Raw genomic sequence first — 20,928 nt, 5'->3', positions numbered from 1 at the left:
AATCTTTAATACTTTTCTCGAGAAAATATAATTAAAAGTTATATAATGAGAAATTGATAAAGATTTTGAGTTATACTATCTCATGTAACTCAGGCTAGCCTCAGACCTGGCCTTGGTCTTCCTGCTTCCACCTCCCTAGTGCTGGGATTACACAGGACAGTTACCATGCCCCGCTCCTATTCATATTTTTAAGTCTCTATTTTATGAAAGATTTTTATGAAAAAAATCACATAAATGTGATTTTTATACAACTGATTATAGATAAGTTTGAATTAAATTGTATATCTTTGATGTTTTACGGTTCTGTTAAAGAAATTATTTTGGGTAGGCCTTGACCTAAAGTACTGGAACTTAAGATCCTACTTATCTTTGCCATTTTCAAAAATGTCACTACACTGAACTAAGCAGCATGTAACAAGAAGGACAATGTAGTGAGGAGGACAGACGCCCTGTCTCCAGAATCGAATGGAGAAGAAGTATCCAGGAGATGAAGATGCTGGAAGAAAAGTCATTCTTTAAATACAGAGTTTGATCTTATTGTACAGATTAGTTAGATATTAGGGAAGCCATGTTAGAGCTAGGGAAATCTATGAGCCTGTAGTCTGAAGATGGATGCCCCAGTGTTACAAAAGAACTTTGGGTGGCTGTCCAGGCAGTAAGATGTCTCTGTCAAGCCTAGAGGTTTGGAAGTTGCTTCTACTTCCTGTTTACTTAGGTCATATTATATCCTTCTACGGTCTTTGATGGAGTTGAAGACTAGATAGTTATAATAGTTTTTCTTAGTTAGGTTAAAAGATAAATTAGCCGGGCGATGGTGGCGCACGCCTTTAATCTCAGCACTTGGGAGGCAGAAGCAGGCGGATCTCTGTGAGTTCGAGACCAGCCTGGTCTACAAGAGCTAGTTCCAGGACAGGCTCCAAAGCCACAGAGAAACCCTGTCTGGAAAAACCAAAAAAAAAAAGATAAATTAGATATAAAACTTTAGACTTCAAAGATAGGATAGATGATAGAGTACTTAATTTGCCAAATGTAAATCCATATACAGAAAGATAACTCACATCATCAAATGCTTATGACGGAATGTGTGCGTGCAAGCATGAGGTTCTGAGTCTGGATTCTTGGCACACATGTAGACCTCAGTGAGGAGAAGTGAGGTCCGAGTTCATTAAGAGACCCTTCAAAATATGGGTGTGAAAGAGAAGATACTGAACAGCAACATCTGTTCTTCACATGCACAAGCATATGTATCTGTATGCAAACATATGTATACATGTATGTTTGCACACAGAAAAGATGGTTGAGAAAAGGAAGAGGCAACGTGGATAGGTAAAAGAATGGGAAAGAGTATATAGAAATCCAAGGCTTGCATAAAGATACAAATCTGTCTAAGCCACTGCTTGCCATAGGACAGGTTCATCACATTCCCTCATCCATCAAATATACATATATCTTTAGATGCCTTTAATTGCACTCAGCTCTTTTAAAGACTGTAATTGAGAGTGGTGCAGCTTATACCACTCATATACTTAAGAGTAGCTTAGCAGAGAACCTGTACTTTTAACTGTGTTTCAAAGATGGTCTGGACTATTCAATATTGATTTTTAACATTACCATTTATCTTTAATTAAATGTAAAAATCAATTTTCACTCATTCAGTTCAAGGACACATGCATGTTTTTGATATGTATAAGAACAAGCTCAGAAGTCTTCATTGTGACATGTTTATTAGGTCTGCTAGTTTTCTGTGTTAAAGTATTTTTTATTATCTTTGAATATGTATTGTAGGATTGAAGCATTTGGATTGTGACTCCAATCTCCTGGAGACTGTGCCCCCTGATGTGGGCAGCATGGAATCACTGGAATTGCTTTATTTGCGGAGGAATAAATTACGTGTTCTACCTGAATTTCCTTCTTCTAGGCAACTAAAGGTACTATTTAGTTAATACTTACACCATTGAATGTTTCCCAAAAGTTATTTATGAAGTTGAGGTTTTTAAAAAGTAGCTAATCTTTGATTATAAGTAGTCCATAGATTGTATTTTTCTTTGTTATGTCTTTCAACATTTCAGTCTACTACTGAGAATTCTGATAATTTGTTGGTGATGGAAAGAGATGATCATTTTCCAGAGTAGGACTTGGTGTGCTTCACGTGGTGAGTTGTTTGTGTCTGGAGGGGGCCTTCTAGTGAGGTGAGGAGCTCTGCCGTGTGCTGTGTGAGGCCTTGTAGTGAAGTGAGGAGCTCTGCCGTGTGCTATGTGAGGCCTTGTAGTGAGGTGAGGAGCTCTGCCGTGTGTTGTGTGAGGTCCTTGTAGTGAGGTGAGGAGCTCTGCCGTGTGCTGTGCTGTGTGAGGTCCTTGTATTGAGGTAAGGAGCTCTGCCGTGCGCTGTGCTGTGTGAGGTCCTTGTAGTGAGGTGAGGAGCTCTGCTGTATGCTGTGCTGTGTGAGGTCCTTGTATTGAGGTAAGGAGCTCTGCCGTGCGCTGTGCTGTGTGAGGTCCTTGTAGTGAGGTGAGGAGCTCTGCCGTATGCTGTGCTGTGTGAGGTCCTTGTATTGAGGTAAGGAGCTCTGCCGTGTGCTGTGCTGTGTGAGGTCCTTGTATTGAGGTGAGGAGCTCTGCTGTGTGCTGTGTGAGGAGCTCTGCCGTGTGTTGTGTGAGGCCTTGTAGTGAGGTGAGGAGCTCTGCCGTGTGCTGTGTGAGGAGCTCTGCCGTGTGTTGTGTGAGGCCTTGTAGTGAGGTGAGGAGCTCTGCCGTGTGTTGTGTGAGGTCCTTGTAGTGAGGTGAGGAGCTCTGCCGTGTGCTGTGTGAGGTCCTTGTAGTGAGGTGAGGAGCTCTGCCGTGTGCTGTGCTGTGTGAGGTCCTTGTAGTGAGGTGAGGAGCTCTGCCGTGTGCTGTGTGAGGAGCTCTGCCGTGTGCTGTGTGAGGAGCTCTGCCGTGTGCTGTGTGAGGTCCTTGTAGTGAGGTGAGGAGCTCTGTCGTGTGCTGTGTGAGGCTTTTGTAGTGAGGTGAGGAGCTCTGCCGTGTGCTGTGTGAGGCTTTTGTAGTGAGGTAAGGAGCTCTGCCGTGTGCTGTGTGAGGCTTTTGTAGTGAGGTAAGGAGCTCTGCCGTGTGCTGTGTGAGGCCCTTAGCCGCTGTGGGGGAGGTGTGGGCCTCATTCTTCGTTCTGCCACCTTTCAGGTTTTTCTGATTGCAGTGGCATTTCCAGAATTAATTTTTTGACTCTAACATTTGATGTAACATTAATGTTGCCTCCTGCTGGATTTGCTCTGCCTTAGTTCTCTTTTGGTGTCAGGAATGTTTCTTTTAAATTGAATCATAATGGTGAATTTTTAAAAGTGCTGGGAAATTCCATTCACTATGGTAAGTTTTTATTGGTAGTTTTAGATTCTGTTAGGAAGGTGGTGTATGTAATGGTCTCTAGTGATAATTCTGTAGCACTTGTTACTGTGGAAACAGTTTTGAATTGGATTCACTTGTTCTGAAACTAGTTCTTCATCAGTATTGTGCATATATTTATACATGTAAATGTAACTAATAAATTGTTTCTCTGTTCTAGTGTTGTAAAGAAAGTTTCTGCCAGGTTGAACAATATTTATTTTAAATTGTCAAAAAATTTTTTCCTTTCATTTTATTTTCGCCTTAAAAGAGGTTATATCTAAATACCACGATAATTACAGTGTTGATTTTTTCTCTATGTTGTAGTGATTTAGAACCAGGAGTATTCACACTTGTTTTCATTGTGTAGTATAAGCTGAATGAAATTTCCTATACCTGGTTTCATAGGAATTGCATCTCGGTGAAAACCAGATCGAAATGTTAGGCGCAGAGCATCTTCAGCACCTGCAGGCCATCCTGGTGCTGGACCTAAGGGGCAACAAGCTGCGGTCTGTGCCTGAGGAACTGTCCCTGCTGCAGTGTTTGGAAAGGCTTGACTTGAGCAACAACGACATCAGTAGGTATGAGTAAATATTAAATGGCTAGAAATTAGAACTCATTCTGCATTGGATTGTGTTTTTGTAAGTCCTTTAAAAAAAACTCTTAGTTACGTAGTGAGCTCATACTGTATAGAGAGAAGGATTAGTTTTCTTCCTTGACAGCCAAGTACTGGGATTAAAGCATGCACCCACCACATCTGACTTATTTAAGAACTCTTAAGGGCTGTTTTGAATCATTTTCGCACATGGCCTCATCTCCAGATAGTTATTATTCATGCTTTGACAGAACAAATATTTCATAGGTATCTATTGGGCTTGGATGATGAACCTAGAATTGAGAGAAACATAAGTGCTTGGGTGACAAAGCGTTTATGATTAGAGAACTTCGCAGGATCAAGACTAGAGTGAAGCAGGTTAGTTGCCTGGTGCTACACACCTGAGTTCCAGCAGCTGATTTTTAAGTTGGGATGTTTAATTTCATGTGAAAGTTAGTGTGTATGATCCGTACATCAGGAGGAAACAACACACACAGAGCTTTGGGAATTCTTAATAGGGTCCAAGTAGAGAAGTCTAAGAATTTAGGCCAAATAATCAGTTTTAATTAATTCAGAGCCACCAACACACCATGAAGACACTGCCCTTGAGTGCAAGCTAATTAGAGCAGATCGTTGATGGTGGTGAGTGTGGTGCTCTGGAAAGGGGTGTTTGTGGGTGGTAGGCTTTAAAGATGGCCTGTCAGTTAGTGCAGTAATATTTGTCACTAAGAAACATTTCTCAGTGCAGTTCGTTGGCAGCTGTGTGATGTGGCTGCAGTGGCCACGGAGAGAAGGGGATGGAAATGGGGGAGATGAACCAGGATGAGCTGTCTTTAGTAGCTGATGGCTGGTTATGTTGGAGTTGGAGAAGAGCACAGTGATATGGAAAGAATGGTGAAGTTACTGTTTAGAACAGAATAGCCTTGGGGCTGGAGAGGTGGCTCAGTGCCTTAGATCAGTGACTGCTCTTCAGAGGTCCTGAGTTTAATTCCCAGCAACAACATGGTGGCTCACAGCTATCTGTAATGAGACCTGGTGCCCTCTTCTGGCCTGCAGCAGACTTACAGGCAGAACTCTGTATATTATAGTAAATAAATGGAAGGAAGGAGGGAGGGAGGAAGGAAGGATTAGTCTGCAGATCCTCAGCATTATACAGCAAGGCACACAGTAGGTTTTGAGTGGATGATGAAAGGGGATGTGGTTTCTAGCCATTGGAGCTGTTTGTGCCCTCCAGACTTTGTAACATGGAATTCCTCTCCACTGCTGGAGCTGCTTGCCAGGAGGTAGCCAGCCTTCTTGTGTCTGAAACACCATATCATCTTCCACTGGGTAGCTGTTTCCTAGGTGAGTTTGGGCTCACTAAAGAAGCAGTGAAGGAAAAAACAGATTGTAAGGTACTACTGAATTAGAATCTTACATAGTAAGAGCCTAGGGTTTGTTCTAGTTTTTGGAGGTACCCTTGTGTAATTGGGTGAAGTCTGATTTATCACTGGGCTGGGATTGCTCATGGCTGGTTGTTTAGCATCTCTGTGAGCACTGGGCAGATAGAGCAGATGCCCTGTAGCAGCTTTAGTGTGAAGTTGGAAATGTGTCTGGCTGTCCCTTTGTGTGTTTAGAACTTGAAGGGAAATATTTTAGGTTTGTTCATGGTTCCTCTTTGAGATGATTACATGGTATGTTGTTGTCACTTGTTACTTTATAGTAATGCCTTGGTTGCTTCAGCCATACATGTAATGCTTCCCTAAAATCAATCTGTTCTGTAGTCTGCCCTGCTCATTGGGAAACCTTCATTTGAAATTCCTGGCACTAGAAGGAAATCCTCTAAGAACCATTCGAAGAGAAATTATAGCTGTAAGTTCTATTAGAATTTAGCACTTTATTTTTAAATTAAAATTGAGGCATACATGTTGATGCACAAACCTTCCAAGTGCGCCTTGCTAACGGTGAGCCTCTGTCTCCCCCTTTCAGAAAGGAACTCAAGAAGTCCTAAAATACCTGCGAAGCAAGATCAAAGGTACTGCCATTTCCTCCTGTATTTTCCAGAGGACCAGGGTTTAATTCAACTGTGTGTAATTCTAGTCCGGGGGGTCTGACACCCTCTTCTTGACTCTGACAGTAATGCATGCAGGCAAAACATGCACACATAAAAAAATAAAAAACAATAAAAGTTATAAAGGAATATGACCAAACTCCTAAGGAAGTTCTAAATAACAAAACATTTAATTAATACTACTAATGCTTTACTTGGTCTTTTATTTCTGTTGCTACTATCTTTTGTTCTGTTTTTATGAGTGAAATATTCATATTGTGTTTGCTTGGGGCATAATTATTTAACAATTTTCTCAAAGTCGTTATTTGATTCACAGTCATGTGACTCTGTCATGTGCTTCTGTTGTGCTCCTCCACTGTAGCTCTTGTTGCTTTTGTTGTAGGATCGCTTCCGTTTCTGCTAATTAGTGAGGTAGTTGAATGTGTGAGTATGTTCACATGTCAGGAAAACAAACATCTTAGTGGTTCAATATCCAAAAGCTTCATTATTCAAATTGCCAGATTTTAAATGATTGGAAATCATTAGCTTTATTGTATCACAAATGAAAAGATAGGTATATTATTTGGTAGACATTTGAGGGAAACAGTATTTTTCTGATGTTGGCCGGACCCTTCCACTGGGCCATTATCATTATTTTGCTGAAGAGAAAGGATTTCTTGTTGATGCTGTAGTTGTCTTATGAAGATTCTTTCTAAAGAAATAGCTGCCTGGCGGTGCAGGCCATGCCTTTAATTCCAGCACTGGGAGTTCAAGGACAGCCTGGTCTACCAAGTGAGTTCCAGGACAGATAGGACTGTTACACAGAGAAACACTGTCTCGAAAACCAAAAAGAAAGAAAGAAAGAAAGAAAGAGCTAAATTGTGCTACAGTAGGATGATTTTGGGTGATGTGGGTAGAACTTTATTTTCTACTAATATGTTCTTAAATGAGGTCTGAGTTGTTGGGAATAAAACATACGACTATTGGGCTGGAGAGATGGCTGCACAGTTAAGAGCACTGGATGTTCTTCCAGCGGACCTGGTACCAACATGGCAGCTCACACCTGTCTGCAATTCCAGTTCCAGGGCTTCTGACACACCCACAGACACACATGTAGTCAAAAACACCAATGAACATAAAACTAAAATAAATTATAAAAATAAATATATCACTGTGTACCAGTATTATTAATACTATGTAGCGATCATGTATGCTTTTATTATCTATTATTAGCAATTTAAAGATGGCTTTGTAGTAGTAGTAGTATTCACTTTATATAACTTTCTTTTCCAGATGATAGTGGGACCAGTCCAAATGATTCTGTTCCTGCGACTGCCATGACACTACCAAGTGAATCCAGAGTCAATGTCCATGCCATAGTCACACTAAAGCTGCTGGACTATAGGTATGCAGTTTGTCCTAGTTACTGCTCTGTGTTGTGACTAAACACCATGACCAAGGCTCCGTCTGAAACAGTGTTTAATTCGGGGCTCACGTTATGTTCATGGTTACAGAGAGTTAGAGTCTTGGCAGCAAGCAGGCAGGCATAGTGCTGGAGCAGCATGCAGCAGAGGGAGGGAGGGAGAACAGACAGACAGATAGACAAAGCAAACTGGAATAATGTGAGCTTTTGAAACCTCAAAGTACACTGCCAGTGACACACCTTTTCCAATAAGTTCACACCTCCTAATCCTTCCACACAGTTCCTCCACCTGTGTTCCAAGCATTCAAATATATGGCTTTATGGAGGCCCTTCTCATTCGAACTATCAGAGTCCATCTGTATAGGAGATGCATTCAGTGCTCACGCTGTGGTCACACTGAAGCTACTAAGTACAGATATGTAGCCCACCTGCACAGCATTGCAAGGCCCATAGGAAACTTTTGAGAAAGAGTCTTTCAGAGAAAGGACAGCTAGTGAGGAGACAGAGTCATGGGAGCAGATTCCCCTTTGCAGGTTCCTCGGGAGAATTTAAAAGTGGGTTCCAAAAGGAACTTGAGTCAGAGAGGTAGAGTGGTTGAGTATCCAGGGAGAGGAATTGTGGGAAGGAGGTAGAGAGGCTGAGTATCTGGGGAGAGGCATTGTGGGAAGGAGGTCGAGTACCTGAGTACTGGGGAGAGGCATTGTGGGAAGGAGGTAGAGTGCCTGAGTATCCAGGGAGAGGGATTGTGGGAGGAGGTCATGAGCCACCATGTGGGTGCTGGAAGTCAAACTTGAGTTCTCTAGAAAAAATAGCCAAATGTCCTTAAAGACTGAGCCATCTCTTCAGCCCTCTGTTTTGTGTGGTTTTTATTAAAGGACACTGTTGCCCTCACTGGGAATGAGGTGGGCTTTGGCTTGATGGCAGTGTTCCATCTTTCTGGGTAGTGTCTGGGAGGCGGTGGCTGCTGCATCCTTTCGTTCTCTCTCTTCCTGCTTAGCCTCCCCTACAAGAGTATTTGACTCAAAACAATGTTAGTTGCAAAAAACTATGAGAGAGATGTGTGGATTAATGTTAACACTTTTATGGTGATATTTTATTACAAGAATATGAGTGACAGTTTAGTATTTAATTTCTCAAATTCTCTAACTAGTATTTAGAGAAAATTTTATGCTCGAGGGCGAGTCTGTTAAATAAGAACTATCATTTAGTTAATGAAAAGCTTGACTAACAAGCAGTTTGGGAAGTGATTACCTCATGTTTGTGAGTGGAACTGAGGTGATGTCTCATAGTTGCACTGCATTCTGGGAGCACAGTAACACTGAAGCACTGATGGTGTCCGTGTACAGAGTAAGGGAAGCATGAAGTTCCTACATTATGAGGGGTATCCTGCAGAGGTGTTCGTGTACAGAGTAAGGGAAGCATGAAGTTTCTACATTATGAGGGGTATCCTGCAGAGGTGTTCGTGTACAGAGTAAGGGAAGCATGAAGTTCCTACATTATGAGGGGTATCCTGCAGAGGTGTTCGTGTACAGAGTAAGGGAAGCATGAAGTTTCTACATTATGAGGGGTATCCTGCAGAGGTGTTCGTGTACAGAGTAAGGGAAGCATGAAGTTTCTACATTATGAGGGGTATCCTGCAGAGGTGTTCGTGTACAGAGTAAGGGAAGCATGAAGTTTCTACATTATGAGGGGTATCCTGCAGAGGTGTTCGTGTACAGAGTAAGGGAAGCATGAAGTTCCTACATTATGAGGGGTATCCTGCAGAGGTGTTCGTGTACAGAGTAAGGGAAGCATGAAGTTCCTACATTATGAGGGGTATCCTGCAGAGGTGTGAGTATTCGTCGGGTGCATCTAGCCAGCCCTTTTGCTCACACTCTTTCTTGTGTGGTATTAGGGTGGAGAGATGGAGGAGTACAGACTCCAGAACGATAACTTTTCTCTACAGACTCTATGAGCTCATGTGGCTCCTCACCCACGTGTTGGTAGGAACCCACTCAGCAGTGAAGAACTCTATTCACATTACTCTCACTCCACCCTTTAACATGTGAGTTGGAACCCCTGCACCTATTCTGTGTTCCTCCAGTCATATGGCATTGTTATATATGTCTACATATACATAAGCCATGGCATAAATATCAAAGGCTGCTTTTCAGATTCCAATCCCAGAGCAAAGGTCATCAGTGTGGTCCCATAGATAGTCAGTTCACCCTTTCTCCTCCTGTCTCTGCCACACACTAGAGGAACAAGAAGGTGTTGTGTAGGTGGTTACATGACACTAACTTAGTGCAGGGTTGTACTCATTATCTGCAGCCATCAAAGCTGACAGATCTTACAAATTTTTTAAAAAAGCTTGGTTTTAAAATCAGATTCAACTCCAATCATAGGCAGAGAAATGGACCATGCATTCTCTAAGTGTCTGAACTTTGAAAGTATGTCTGTCTTGTTCATGTGACCGAGCATGAGTGGGGCATTCTGACCTCACAGAGCTTCATCTATAGATACCATAAACATGTTGGTAAAATCTGTAAAGGCCTTTAGAAGTAGGGAATAGAGATTACATATTTTCTGGACAGTTGAGAATGTTTTATTTTTGAACTGCTTCTTACTTAGTGATAAACAAGCAACCTTGATTCCTGATGACATATTTGATGCCACAAGAAGCAACACCATCACTTCCGTCAACTTCAGTAAGAACCAGCTGTGTGAGATCCCCAAAAGGTAGGATGGCCTCATGATGCGCTGTTCAGGTTGGCCTTGTTTTTGTAGTTGCATCTTGGAAAGTAGGTGCTAGTTTCCTGAACTGTTTATTGCTGTGTGATGTTTTTGCTCTTAACTCTTTTGGCTCTCTGGGGGTCCCAGCACCCAGCTCCCAAACAAATCACACACAGAGGCTTGATCTTAGTTATGAATGCCCAGCCTTAGATTGGCTTGTTTCTTCCCAGCTTTTCTTAACTTAAATAAATTATGCTGTCTATCTCCCTTTTGCCTCTGGGTTTTTTCCTTTTCTTTCTTCTATCTATCTTCCACTCTTACTCCATGACTGGCTGGGTGATTGGCTCCTGATGTCCTCCTCTCCTTGTTCTCTTGCTCTTCCTTTTCCTTGTCTCTCCTTCTGCTCATACTCTCTGCCTGCCAGCCCCACCTATCCTTGCTCCCTGCCTCGCTGTTCATCTCTTCATTAGGACCATCAGGTATTTCAGAAAGGCAAAGAATCACAGCTTCACAGAGTTAAACAAGTGTAGCATAAACAAAAGCTGCACGCCTTAAAATAATATTCCCCAGCAGTTAATGATAGAGGGGGGCTGCAAACCGTGGTTCCACTGCTCTGAAAGATCCGCAGGCTCTTAAAATTCCCTGCTTTATGCTGTAAACTGGGGAATTAGCTGTGAGAATCATTAGCTCTAAAATTGCTAGTCTTGTATAATGAAGTATAACAGTGAGACTCCCACTACCAGGCCCACAGCGAGGAATTGTGGTTTCACTTCAAAGCTCAGTACAGCTGTGTGTGCTGTTTCTCTGTTAGCCAGTTTGACCCGGGTCTGCCCAGACACGTGTATCTGAGAGCAAATCAGATAGCCTTCTAGCCCATCAATAAAATTAACCAGAAGAGGGACAGGTCTCCTTTTGTAATGGGCTATCTTGCTTCAAGACCTACATCCCAAGAGTTCTCTGTAAATAAGATACATTTTATAGTTTGCCCTTTTAGACATCTGAAAATCTGGGCAGTTCTGTGAAAGCCATTCAGTTTTTTTGATAAATCAGTTGGCCTTTGTGGCATCTCTGTTTTCTTGTGTTTTGTCTTTCTCTGTTTTTCTTTAGGTGTCCATGTATGTAAACAGAGACTCTTGCTTTTTCATATTCCAACTGCCCAGACCTGAATAATCACACAAAAACTATATTAATTACAACATTGCTTGGCCAATGGCTCAGGCATGTTCCTAGCTAGCTCTTACATTTTAAATTAGATTTAATATTATCTATTAATATGTATCTCGCCATGAGACTGGTTTACTGGTAAGGTTCTGGCGTCTTTGTCCTTCAGCAGTTACATGGCATCTGCCTAATTCTGCCTACTTTCTCCCTGCATTCATTTTAGTTTTCCTGCCGACCTTTATTATGCCCTGCTATAGGCCAAAGCAACTTCTTTATTAACCAGTGGTAATAAAACATATTCATTGCACACAGAGGGCATCCCACATCACATGTGTGTACTAAGTACATCATACTTAACTGGAGTAAAGGTGGATGCTGGACGAGATGCTCCTGGCTTAACTGGAGTAAAGGTGGATGCTGGAAGAGATGCTCCTGGCTTCGCTCACTTGCTTAGGCTTCTGTCTGTTTTATTCCACAGTCGTCTTCTCTTACCAGGGATGCTTGATTTTAAAAAGCAGCTGAGAAAGCCAGAGAAGACAGCACATCCTGCCTTGCTCTAGAGTGCTTCTAATCCACTCTCCCTCTCTTACATAAAATTTTTAATTCATAATGAATATTCATAAAATACTGGATGAAATGGAAGGACATGGCATACAGTCTTATCACTGACATAGATGTTATCTTAGTGACATTTGACATTTGCAATTTTATGTGTAATTTGTTTCTCGACTGCTTTATTTACAATATGTATTTCTCAATTTCTTTTTCCTTTGTATTTCAATATTTCATAAGTAATATTTTTAAAGTCTAATTTAGCATGTACTAGGTTACCTACTTATAGCAGTAAATAAAACACTGTTTCTTGAGGCTAAATTTCCAGAAAATTTCCTGTGTTGAGGGATATGACCCTTGACGCATGTCTATCCAATTACTTTTTAAATATTGTCGGTTACACATTGGCGCTCCCTTCCTCCCTGCATCTTCAGCACTAGCTGTGATAGTCTTTCCTTTCCTTTCCTTTCCTTTCCTTTCCTTTCCTTTCCTTTCCTTTCCTTTCCTTTCCTTTCCTTTCCTTTTCTTTGCTAATGTGATGGACCAAAAAATGCTGTTATGATTTCATTTTATTTGGCAGATTTTATCAGTCATATAATTAAAATGACCAAAGTTGATTAGGTTTAGTACAGATGTTTAAGCCTTCTTTTTCAACTTAAGCTGCTTTGGGGTAAAGACTTGCCACACCTAGAAACCGGCTTCAGATCTTGTTTTAACCATGATTGGATTTAATGATAATTTACATAACTAATATTATTTAGAAGGTGGTATGTCAAATTAAATAAAAATATTATTTTATGTGTATGGGTGTTTTGCCTGGAATCACTTGAATGTCTGGTACTGGTGGAGGACAGAGAGTGTGCTGCATACCCTGAAACTGGAATTAACAGTTGTGAGCCACCACGTTGGTCCTGGTAATCAAAATTGGGTCCTCTGAAAGAGCAGCCAGTATTATTAATGACGAAGCCATCTCCCCAATCCCTAAAAATAGTTTGAGGTGTCTACATATGAATAGTATGTGTGTTGTCTAAAATACTATATTATTAGTGTCTAGCAATATATTTTATGAATTCAATTAACTGCCGAAATAAAATATTGTATTATGTTAGCAACCAGGTCTGACTTTTTTCTTTTGTGTCTTAATTACATTAAATATATAATCAGTGGATTTTTTTAAAATTAAACTTCACTATGCATTTACTGTCAGATTGACGCCTTGGTCAGATCACTGTAAGACCTTTTTTTTTGTTTTTAATTTTGAGTTTACACAGCCAGTCTGAAATTTTTGTGAGGAACTGAGATCCTGAAAGTCATGGCAAGGAGAAGGGATGTTGTTCCTTCTCCTATGATTGTTTCACTTTTGAATTAGTACTAACAGTTATAATTGTTTTTGTTTCAGGATTATTGAGCTGAAGGAGATGATATCAGATGTCAACCTTAGTTTTAACAAGCTTTCCTTTATATCCCAGGAGTTATGCTTGCTTCAGAAATTGACATTTTTAGATTTAAGGTACTTGAAAATACTGTTACTTGACACTTTAAAAGTTATGATTGATTTCTGAGTTTTCGTATCATGTTTTCATTGGTGAGTATGGAACCTGGTCTTCGGTGTTCTAACTATGCTAGGGGAATTATAAAATTAAGTTATTTAGACATTTTAACCAGACTTCCATTGTAAATATTTTATAACTTAGATTATGAGATAAAAATATCTAAGATTTTTTTACACCAGGTGTTGTGGCACTCACTTTATTTATTATGTATACACTGTTCGGTCTGCATTGTGCCTACAACAGGTCAGAAGAGGGCACCAGATCTCATTACAGATGGTTGTGAGCCACCATGTGGTTGCTGGGAATAGAACTCAGGTCCTCTGGAAAAACATCCAGTGCTCTTAACCTCTGAGCCATCTCTCCAGCCCCCTACCTAAGACATTTTTTAATCAATATTCTTTAAATTCTTGTCTAAGTGAAATGACAGTTAGTACATGGAAAATGTCTCTCCTTCGTGTTGTTTATTGCTGAAGTAGATAATGGAGACCAGACCAGTATCCCCTCTGTTGCTCTATGGTGCCTGCTTGCTTCCCACTGGGACATTAAAGAGACAGAACCAAGCAGAAGAGCCCTGACTGGAGCAGAGCTAGAACCTGCCTTACACTCTGTGGGAATCTGAGCAAGCTTCATTTAAACAAAGTCAGGAAGAAGCTGACAGCTCATAGAGTGACACCAAGTGTCTCGGGGTTACATAGTGTTTGTCTTTGGGCCTTGACACTGTATCTGCTGTAGATTGTTTCTGTTGCCTGTGCTTCTCCTAGTGCTTCCTGCTAGCAGGAATGCTTTTAGTTGGCATGAAGTATAGGTGAGGCAGGAGGACCTGCCTGCACCAAGTGTGAGCTTTTTCTGCTCTGGGGTGTCAAGAGTATAAAGCTGATGGAACAGAGGGAAGGGAGGTCCCCCTGGCTGCTGTCTGGTTTGTTTGTTTGTGTTTGTTTTTGTGGGATATTTTTGTCCTAGACTTGTGTGTGTATTTGTCTCTCTTTGTAACTGTTGTGAAGTCTCTACTAGGAGGATCCAATCTTCTCTCATGTCTGACAGCACAAAGACTGGGCTGTGCAAGCACAGCTTCTGCTGACAGTGTTGTACATAGAAAAGGAAGGATGCAGGAGAACACTCAGATTAATAAGAATTGACAAACACACTTGCATTTTTTATTCCTCCTAGGATTTAAACTTGTAAAAATCTGTAAAGTTTAAAACCCATGTTTTGATTTCCAATTTAGGAATAATTTTTTAAGTTCTTTGCCTGAAGAGATGTCATCACTGACAAAACTGCAAATGATCAATCTTTCCTTTAACAGGTAAGAAAGCATCGGGGGCCAGCTGAATAGGAAACCTTTAATTTACCATTCTTACTGGCAGGTTTTATTTTCATTTCATTCTACCTGAATGTATTGTTGCTTAGAATTCTCATGATTGACGCTGAGCTGGTTGTGGTTGTTACTCCTTCTACCACTCCAAGAACTCAGCTGAGTAATTGTGGTTGTTGTAGGGCAAGTGAGGAGAGCTTTTGAGACGCCTGAGATAAACACTGAAAATCCGATGTTAGCCAGGAACTCCTGTCTCTGGCATCTGACAGTTTGGTTTGGACAATGAAACCAGTGTCAGTGACAGTCAGTCATCTTTGGAAGAACTCAGAGTGCTTTTGTCTGGAAGCCTCCGGCAAACAAACAAACAAACAAACAAACAAACAAAAACCTCACATTTTACTTAATTAGAGGTGATTAATGATAAATAAAAGTAAATTAAGAAAGAGTACCCTCCTGAGAGCAGCCTTTAGAGCCCCAGAGAGCTGTCACATCCGTAAGTGGAGGACTTAGCCTCATCTTGTGTTTGATTCTTATAATCATTAGTACCTTCTCTGTCTGCTGAATTCATATTCTAAAGTCGGTTTCTTATTTTCTGGAAAAGTTGAATATAGGACTTAAACCACACTTAAGTCATCTGTTTTTGAGAGTCATTTGGCCTTTAGCTCAGTACATGGAGGTGTCCTTTTTATATCTAATAGGTTCAAAGTGCTGCCTCCAGTTCTGTATGACATCCCCACATTAGAAGCAGTTCTGATCAGCAACAATCAGGTTGGCTCTGTGGACCCTCACAAGATGAAGCTGATGGAAAACCTGAGCACTCTGGACCTTCAAAACAACGACCTCCTGCAGATCCCACCAGAGCTCGGGAACTGTGTGCAGCTACGGTAACTTCCCTTCGGGGGGCTTCCAGTTGATTTGTTGATTGCATGCTTTGTTTTGTTTTTTGTTTTTGCTTTCTTGAAGGAAATTGAAACAACAGACTTAATACCTTGTAACAGTAATAGTTAACCAAACACCTAATTTTTCTTTTCAATTTCACAAGATAATTTCTGGCTTTATATAACACCATATATGTATAAATAGACTGTTTCTCATAGTATTTTTGTCCCAGTATATGCTTAACATCCAGAACTGCACTAGGGCAAAGGGCGGGAAGAGCTGACCCTCCTTAGCCTTGCTCGGGATTTCTGAGTCAACCCCTCGTGCGGTCCATCTCCTCACTGAGTTGTACTAAAGCTTTGTCTGTCTGAGCAAACAGAAGGGAGTCTGAGACGTCAGCTGAAAGCTGCTTCATTCTGGAAAGCAGCTGTGGTTTTGGCTGCTCGTTTGTAGTGAGTTGTAAGAAACAAATACAGTTGCTTGTATCTGTAAAACAAGCCTCAGTGTTTGCTGCAGTTATGAACCCCATCAGTGTGTACACCTTAATTTACTACTTCCTTGTAAATACACTGCTGTAATTTATGACTGAGAGAAACTTAGCATGTTTTTCTGTAAGAAAGTTTATACCCATGGAAACTAAGCAGCGTTTTAGTACTGCATGTGGAGGTTGTTTAATTTATTTATTTTATTTTAGTTTTTGAAACAAAAGAGTCTCGCTATATTGCTCATGCTAGACTTGAGCTCTGTACTTGCCTGCTGTAGTTTCCTAAGTGCTGGGTTATAGGTGTGGATTTTCACCCCTGCCTGTGTGGAACAGGAAAGTGTAAGAAAGGATGTCTGATTGCTGTGTGATTGCAGATGCCCTATAGACTTCATGGACTCTCCCCCTTGAGTGGTGTCAGTTTTCTCCAGTTCTGGGCATAGCTGCAAATCCAATAATTTGGGGTTACAGACAGATTTGAGGTGGATAAATTTGAAGATATAGAACATATGCACCACGAAAATCAACTGCAATTATTTTCTTTCTAGAAGCTAAGAACCTTAAGTTTTTCAAAGAATTTCCAGGTAGTATGGAAATATCTGAAGGATATAGATGAACCTTATAATGCTGTGTGAGCCATTTAATTTTTGTTTACATAAAAATTTAGGTTAGTAAAGTCTTTTGATTGAAGATATTTCATTAATTTCATAAACAACTTGCCCTTAATCATAAATTGAGTCTTATTTCCAAATGTGTAAGTGAACTATGTACATGTTCCTCTGGTCAGGAAGGGATGGCAGACTTATGTGGATGGCCCTTGGAGTGTAGCGTGAGCTGTGATTGCAGTGTCCTTGGAGTGTAGAGTGAGCTGTGATTGCAGTGTCCTTCAGTGTAGAGTGAGCTGTGATTGCAGTGTCCTTCAGTTGTGAGCTGTGATTGCAGTGTCCTTCAGTGTAGAGTGAGCTGTGATTGCAGTATCCTTGGAGTGTAGAGTGAGCTGTGATTGCAGTGTCCTTCAGTGTAGAGTGAGCTGTGATTGCAGTATCCTTGGAGTGTAGAGTGAGCTGTGATTGCAGTGTCCTTCAGTGTAGAGTGAGCTGTGATTGCAGTGTCCTTCAGTGTAGAGTGAGCTGTGATTGCAGTGTCCTTGGAGGTAGAGTGAGCTGTGATTGCAGTGTCCTTCAGTTGTGAGCTGTGATTGCAGTGTCCTTCAGTGTAGAGTGAGCTGTGATTGCAGTATCCTTGGAGTGTAGAGTGAGCTGTGATTGCAGTGTCCTTCAGTGTAGAGTGAGCTGTGATTGCAGTGTCCTTGGAGGTAGAGTGAGCTGTGATTGCAGTGTCCTTCAGTGTAGAGTGAGCTGTGATTGCAGTGTCCTTGGAGGTAGAGTGAGCTGTGATTGCAGTGTCCTTGGAGGTAGAGTGAGCTGTGATTGCAGTATCTTTGGTATGGGTCATTGTCAATTTGCTTGTTCACTTGCTCAAATCTATTTTATTATTTAGCGTGTGGTCATGTAAAATCGAGAGGAGACTAACTGGTAGTTCAAATCACAGTGCCACCATTTAGCTACTGTTTATCCTAAATATGGCTTTGTCTTTCCAGTTCTGTATTGCCCTGCCTTTAAAGTCAGAAATATTAATGATGCCTATACCCTAAGTCTGTAAAAACCAATGGAGGCTGTGAATGTAAGCTCCGTAATGTGCCTCTCATGTGACAGTCACCCTGTGCTGGTGGGTATTGTAATTCCGGCTGTCCGCATATTTAGTTGGGTTTGTAAGAGACACATGAGTAAAAATACACTCATAAAATTGCAAATGATAGTTTTATTTCATGAAAAGAGAATCACTAATAGAAATGCTTAATATCTTGGTTCTTCCATCAGAACACTACTGCTAGATGGAAATCCCTTCCGAGTTCCTCGAGCAGCCATATTGATGAAAGGCACAGCTGCTGTGCTGGAGTATTTGAGAGACCGAATCCCTGCCTGAGTCCAGCGGGCATCCCACCCTGCTGCTCATTCTGGATAGGAAGGGCCAGCCCGCAGTGCTGCTGTATCCCAGGTGTCGCTGTGTTCACTCCACTAAATGTGTCGTTTGTGAAGTACTGTGAGCGTTTATAATGGTGTTGGCTGCAACACATCTTAAATGTTTTGCCAACTCATCCATTATGACATTGCAAAAACTTCTTATTTCATGAGATTTAATATCATAATGATAAGGCAACCATCTTTTTAGATCGGGGTTCCTCCTGGTTTCTTTTTATTTTCCATATAATGTGAACTGAACAAGACTGTATTAGCTGTAAGTCAGCAAATTTTACTAAGTATTATTCTTTGGCATTTGAAAGAAAATCAGGCTTTTTATTGCCTAGGAATTTAAACTTTCTGTGTGGTCAGTGTCAATGCATTTTATATTTAGGGTTTTTGGTGTTTTTATTTTCTTATTTTTTTAACTTCATATATGTGTATGGGTGTCCTTTATACCAACCTGGTACCTCTTAATCTAGTACGTGGTTCTGAAATCTGCTTACAGCCTGATTAAAGCTAAACTGGCAGTTTTACAGTAATTTTCTAAAAGGGAATTAGTTATAAGCAAGCTTAATTTAATAAAAACCAAATATAAACATTGTTGTTTACACTGAAATTATCAAAAGCAGGTTTTGAGCCATCCAGGCTCACCATATGATTGTGTCAAGAAGCCAGTTGAGTAGTAGCATGTGTCAGTGGGCGGAGGACGGAGGTAGAGAACTTGCAGGTGATTGAGGCTGTTGATGTTAGGAAAAGTCAGTGCTAACAAAGATACATGCTTCATGTTCATAATAAAAGTTACATTTTTAGAAAAAGAAACATACCTTTTCCATGTCACAGCTCCCTATCAGAATCTGCTTCCATAGTAAACCAGACACCGTGTAATAAGGTGATGTTTTATTATTTATACAATAAAGAGACTTTTATGTTATTCAAAACACTTTTTTAAATACTGAAAAATTTGAGAACAGCAGAACCTAAAAATGGCTCTGCTGTACACCGCACAGCGCAGTTATCTGTACAGAGCGCATCTGCAGATGCTTCCAGACTACACCCTACCTACCCTTAACCCAGTGCTAGCGCACAAGACAGCTGGAGAGCACAGACACACTGCAGAGGGGAAATACAGGTTAGCGGAACTTTGCACATAAGATTAAACAGCTTTCAAGGTTGTTATGGTCTCATATGGCAAAAAACCATGAAGTACATTCACAATCTATGTTAGTAAATTAGTGTTTCTTCATTCAGTTTTATTTACATCAGTATGTAGTTCAACTAAAAAGTACTGTTAATCATGGTACATTGTTTTTTTAACACATACAAAAATGACAACTTTTATATATAATTTTAAGCTCAAAATCACAATTATCTCAAAATATTAATTACAATACAGCCATTTCAATTAAACATATCATGGTTTGATTTTTTTTTATATAAAATGGTAAACTTTATTATTAAAGTAAGCAATTTGTTTTGAATTGGCTAGAGTACACCCAAGTAGAAAATCTAAATGTGATGTGTGAGGTGTTTGCTGCCCCTCCCACCCGGTTTGTATGGAGCCACCTAGGCTAGCAAAGAGACGGAAAAGGCCCCGGTTTATAAGTATTGAGCCTCATTTGCTAAACTGCCTTGGCTTCTTGGTTCTTAGTAAAAGCTCTACGAAGGGAGTGTCCATAGACTGCAGTGAAATGCATGCAATTATATACAGCGTGTAGAATGTCAGTTCACCGACACACATGGAAATGTCCACATAGACGGCAAAGGATGGACGGAAGGAGCACTTCACCACGTGAGTGTTGTCAGCTAGAGCAGAGTTTTAGGAATGAGGTCCCAGTTTAAGCTCTGACAGGAGGAGCCCTGGTTACGGTGGATGTGTTATCTGGGCGCCGCACTTATGTAGTGAAATCAGATCCCATCAGAGTTTTGGTCTAGAGACCTGAAGCTGTGCCACCACTTAGGAATCTCTCTTATGCCTTTTATGAGAGTGAAATATTTAACTGACTTATATGACCTCAGGAATTTGTGTGTGTGCTTGACACATAAAACATTAGAACTAGAGTAAAGAAATAGATTTACCTCCCACAAATTACTGAGAGCAAAAGTCATTGATCAAATAATTTTGAAAATGAAAAATAAATGTCATGAATATTTAAAAACAGTGTGTTTGTGTAATTCTTTGCAAACCTCTCGGAGCCTCCCATGTCTTCTATCTGTATCACTTTTCTGATGCTTAATATTTCTTTCCTGAAAAGAATGAGACCGCAGTTCATAGTTCTCATACACAGTTGTGTGTGGGGTGCTCTTGGCTGGTAGGAAAGAAAATCCTGGTTCTTGTAATAACCTGTGGTGACCTTGAGATGGCCTTACCCTTTTCAAGTTCATTAGCTCTGCCTGTGGCTTCTGCTAGCCCTGGAGAGTGTTCTTTCCTCTAGTGTAAACAGTGTCACATTCTTAAGCCACCTTCAATCCCTTCTATCCACTGAGTGCAAGAAGAACTTGATGGCCTCTTCCAACAAAAGTGCTGCCTGCCTGTCAGCTACCTTTCTCTTTACCTCAAACAGACATCACAGTAAGGCTTGCTCTCTTGAGGGGGGAAGCAAAGGAAATGTCTAATTATCAGAGCAGAACTACGAAATGTTTGTTGTAGTCCATCACACTGTCATCAAAGTAAAAACAAGGTTTCCTAAGCATTAAGTAGCACTCAGCGAGCGATCCTATGTAAGCCAGATGTCCTCCCCTTGGTCTAAGACCAGTGAGTGCCCTCTGAGTGGAAAAATGAATATTGAAAATAATACATATTTCAACAGTACATTCGGGCAAATATGGGAAATTC

At 40.8% G+C, this 20,928-nt stretch overlaps 1 protein-coding gene across 5 annotated transcripts in view; it reads left to right on the top strand.

The window, feature by feature from the left end:
- Lrrc40 (leucine rich repeat containing 40) overlaps positions 1-20,251 on the top strand; it is a 31,250-nt gene extending 10,999 nt beyond the window's left edge. For 3 of the 5 annotated variants that reach the window (XM_075981006.1, XM_075981008.1, XM_075981009.1), the window contains 10 exons: positions 1,786-1,928; positions 3,783-3,955; positions 5,733-5,820; positions 5,938-5,983; positions 7,292-7,403; positions 10,032-10,139; positions 13,246-13,356; positions 14,625-14,702; positions 15,410-15,595; positions 17,952-20,251. In XM_075981006.1, the coding sequence (XP_075837121.1) occupies positions 1,786-1,928; positions 3,783-3,955; positions 5,733-5,820; positions 5,938-5,983; positions 7,292-7,403; positions 10,032-10,139; positions 13,246-13,356; positions 14,625-14,702; positions 15,410-15,595; positions 17,952-18,057 (1,151 nt within the window). In that variant the 3' untranslated portion in view covers positions 18,058-20,251. Of the gene's footprint in view, positions 1-1,785; positions 1,929-3,782; positions 3,956-5,732; positions 5,821-5,937; positions 5,984-7,291; positions 7,404-10,031; positions 10,140-13,245; positions 13,357-14,624; positions 14,703-15,409; positions 16,968-17,028; positions 17,882-17,951 lie in introns of those variants that run through there. The other 2 variants (XR_012911367.1, XM_075981007.1) reach the window with 2 other exon arrangements.
- Positions 20,252-20,928: the final 677 nt, after the last annotated feature.

This window comes from Microtus pennsylvanicus, chromosome 7 (genome assembly GCF_037038515.1).
Source record: "Microtus pennsylvanicus isolate mMicPen1 chromosome 7, mMicPen1.hap1, whole genome shotgun sequence".
NCBI classification, from domain to species: Eukaryota; Metazoa; Chordata; class Mammalia; order Rodentia; family Cricetidae; genus Microtus; species Microtus pennsylvanicus.
This window is presented reverse-complemented; position numbering and strand designations above follow the sequence as displayed.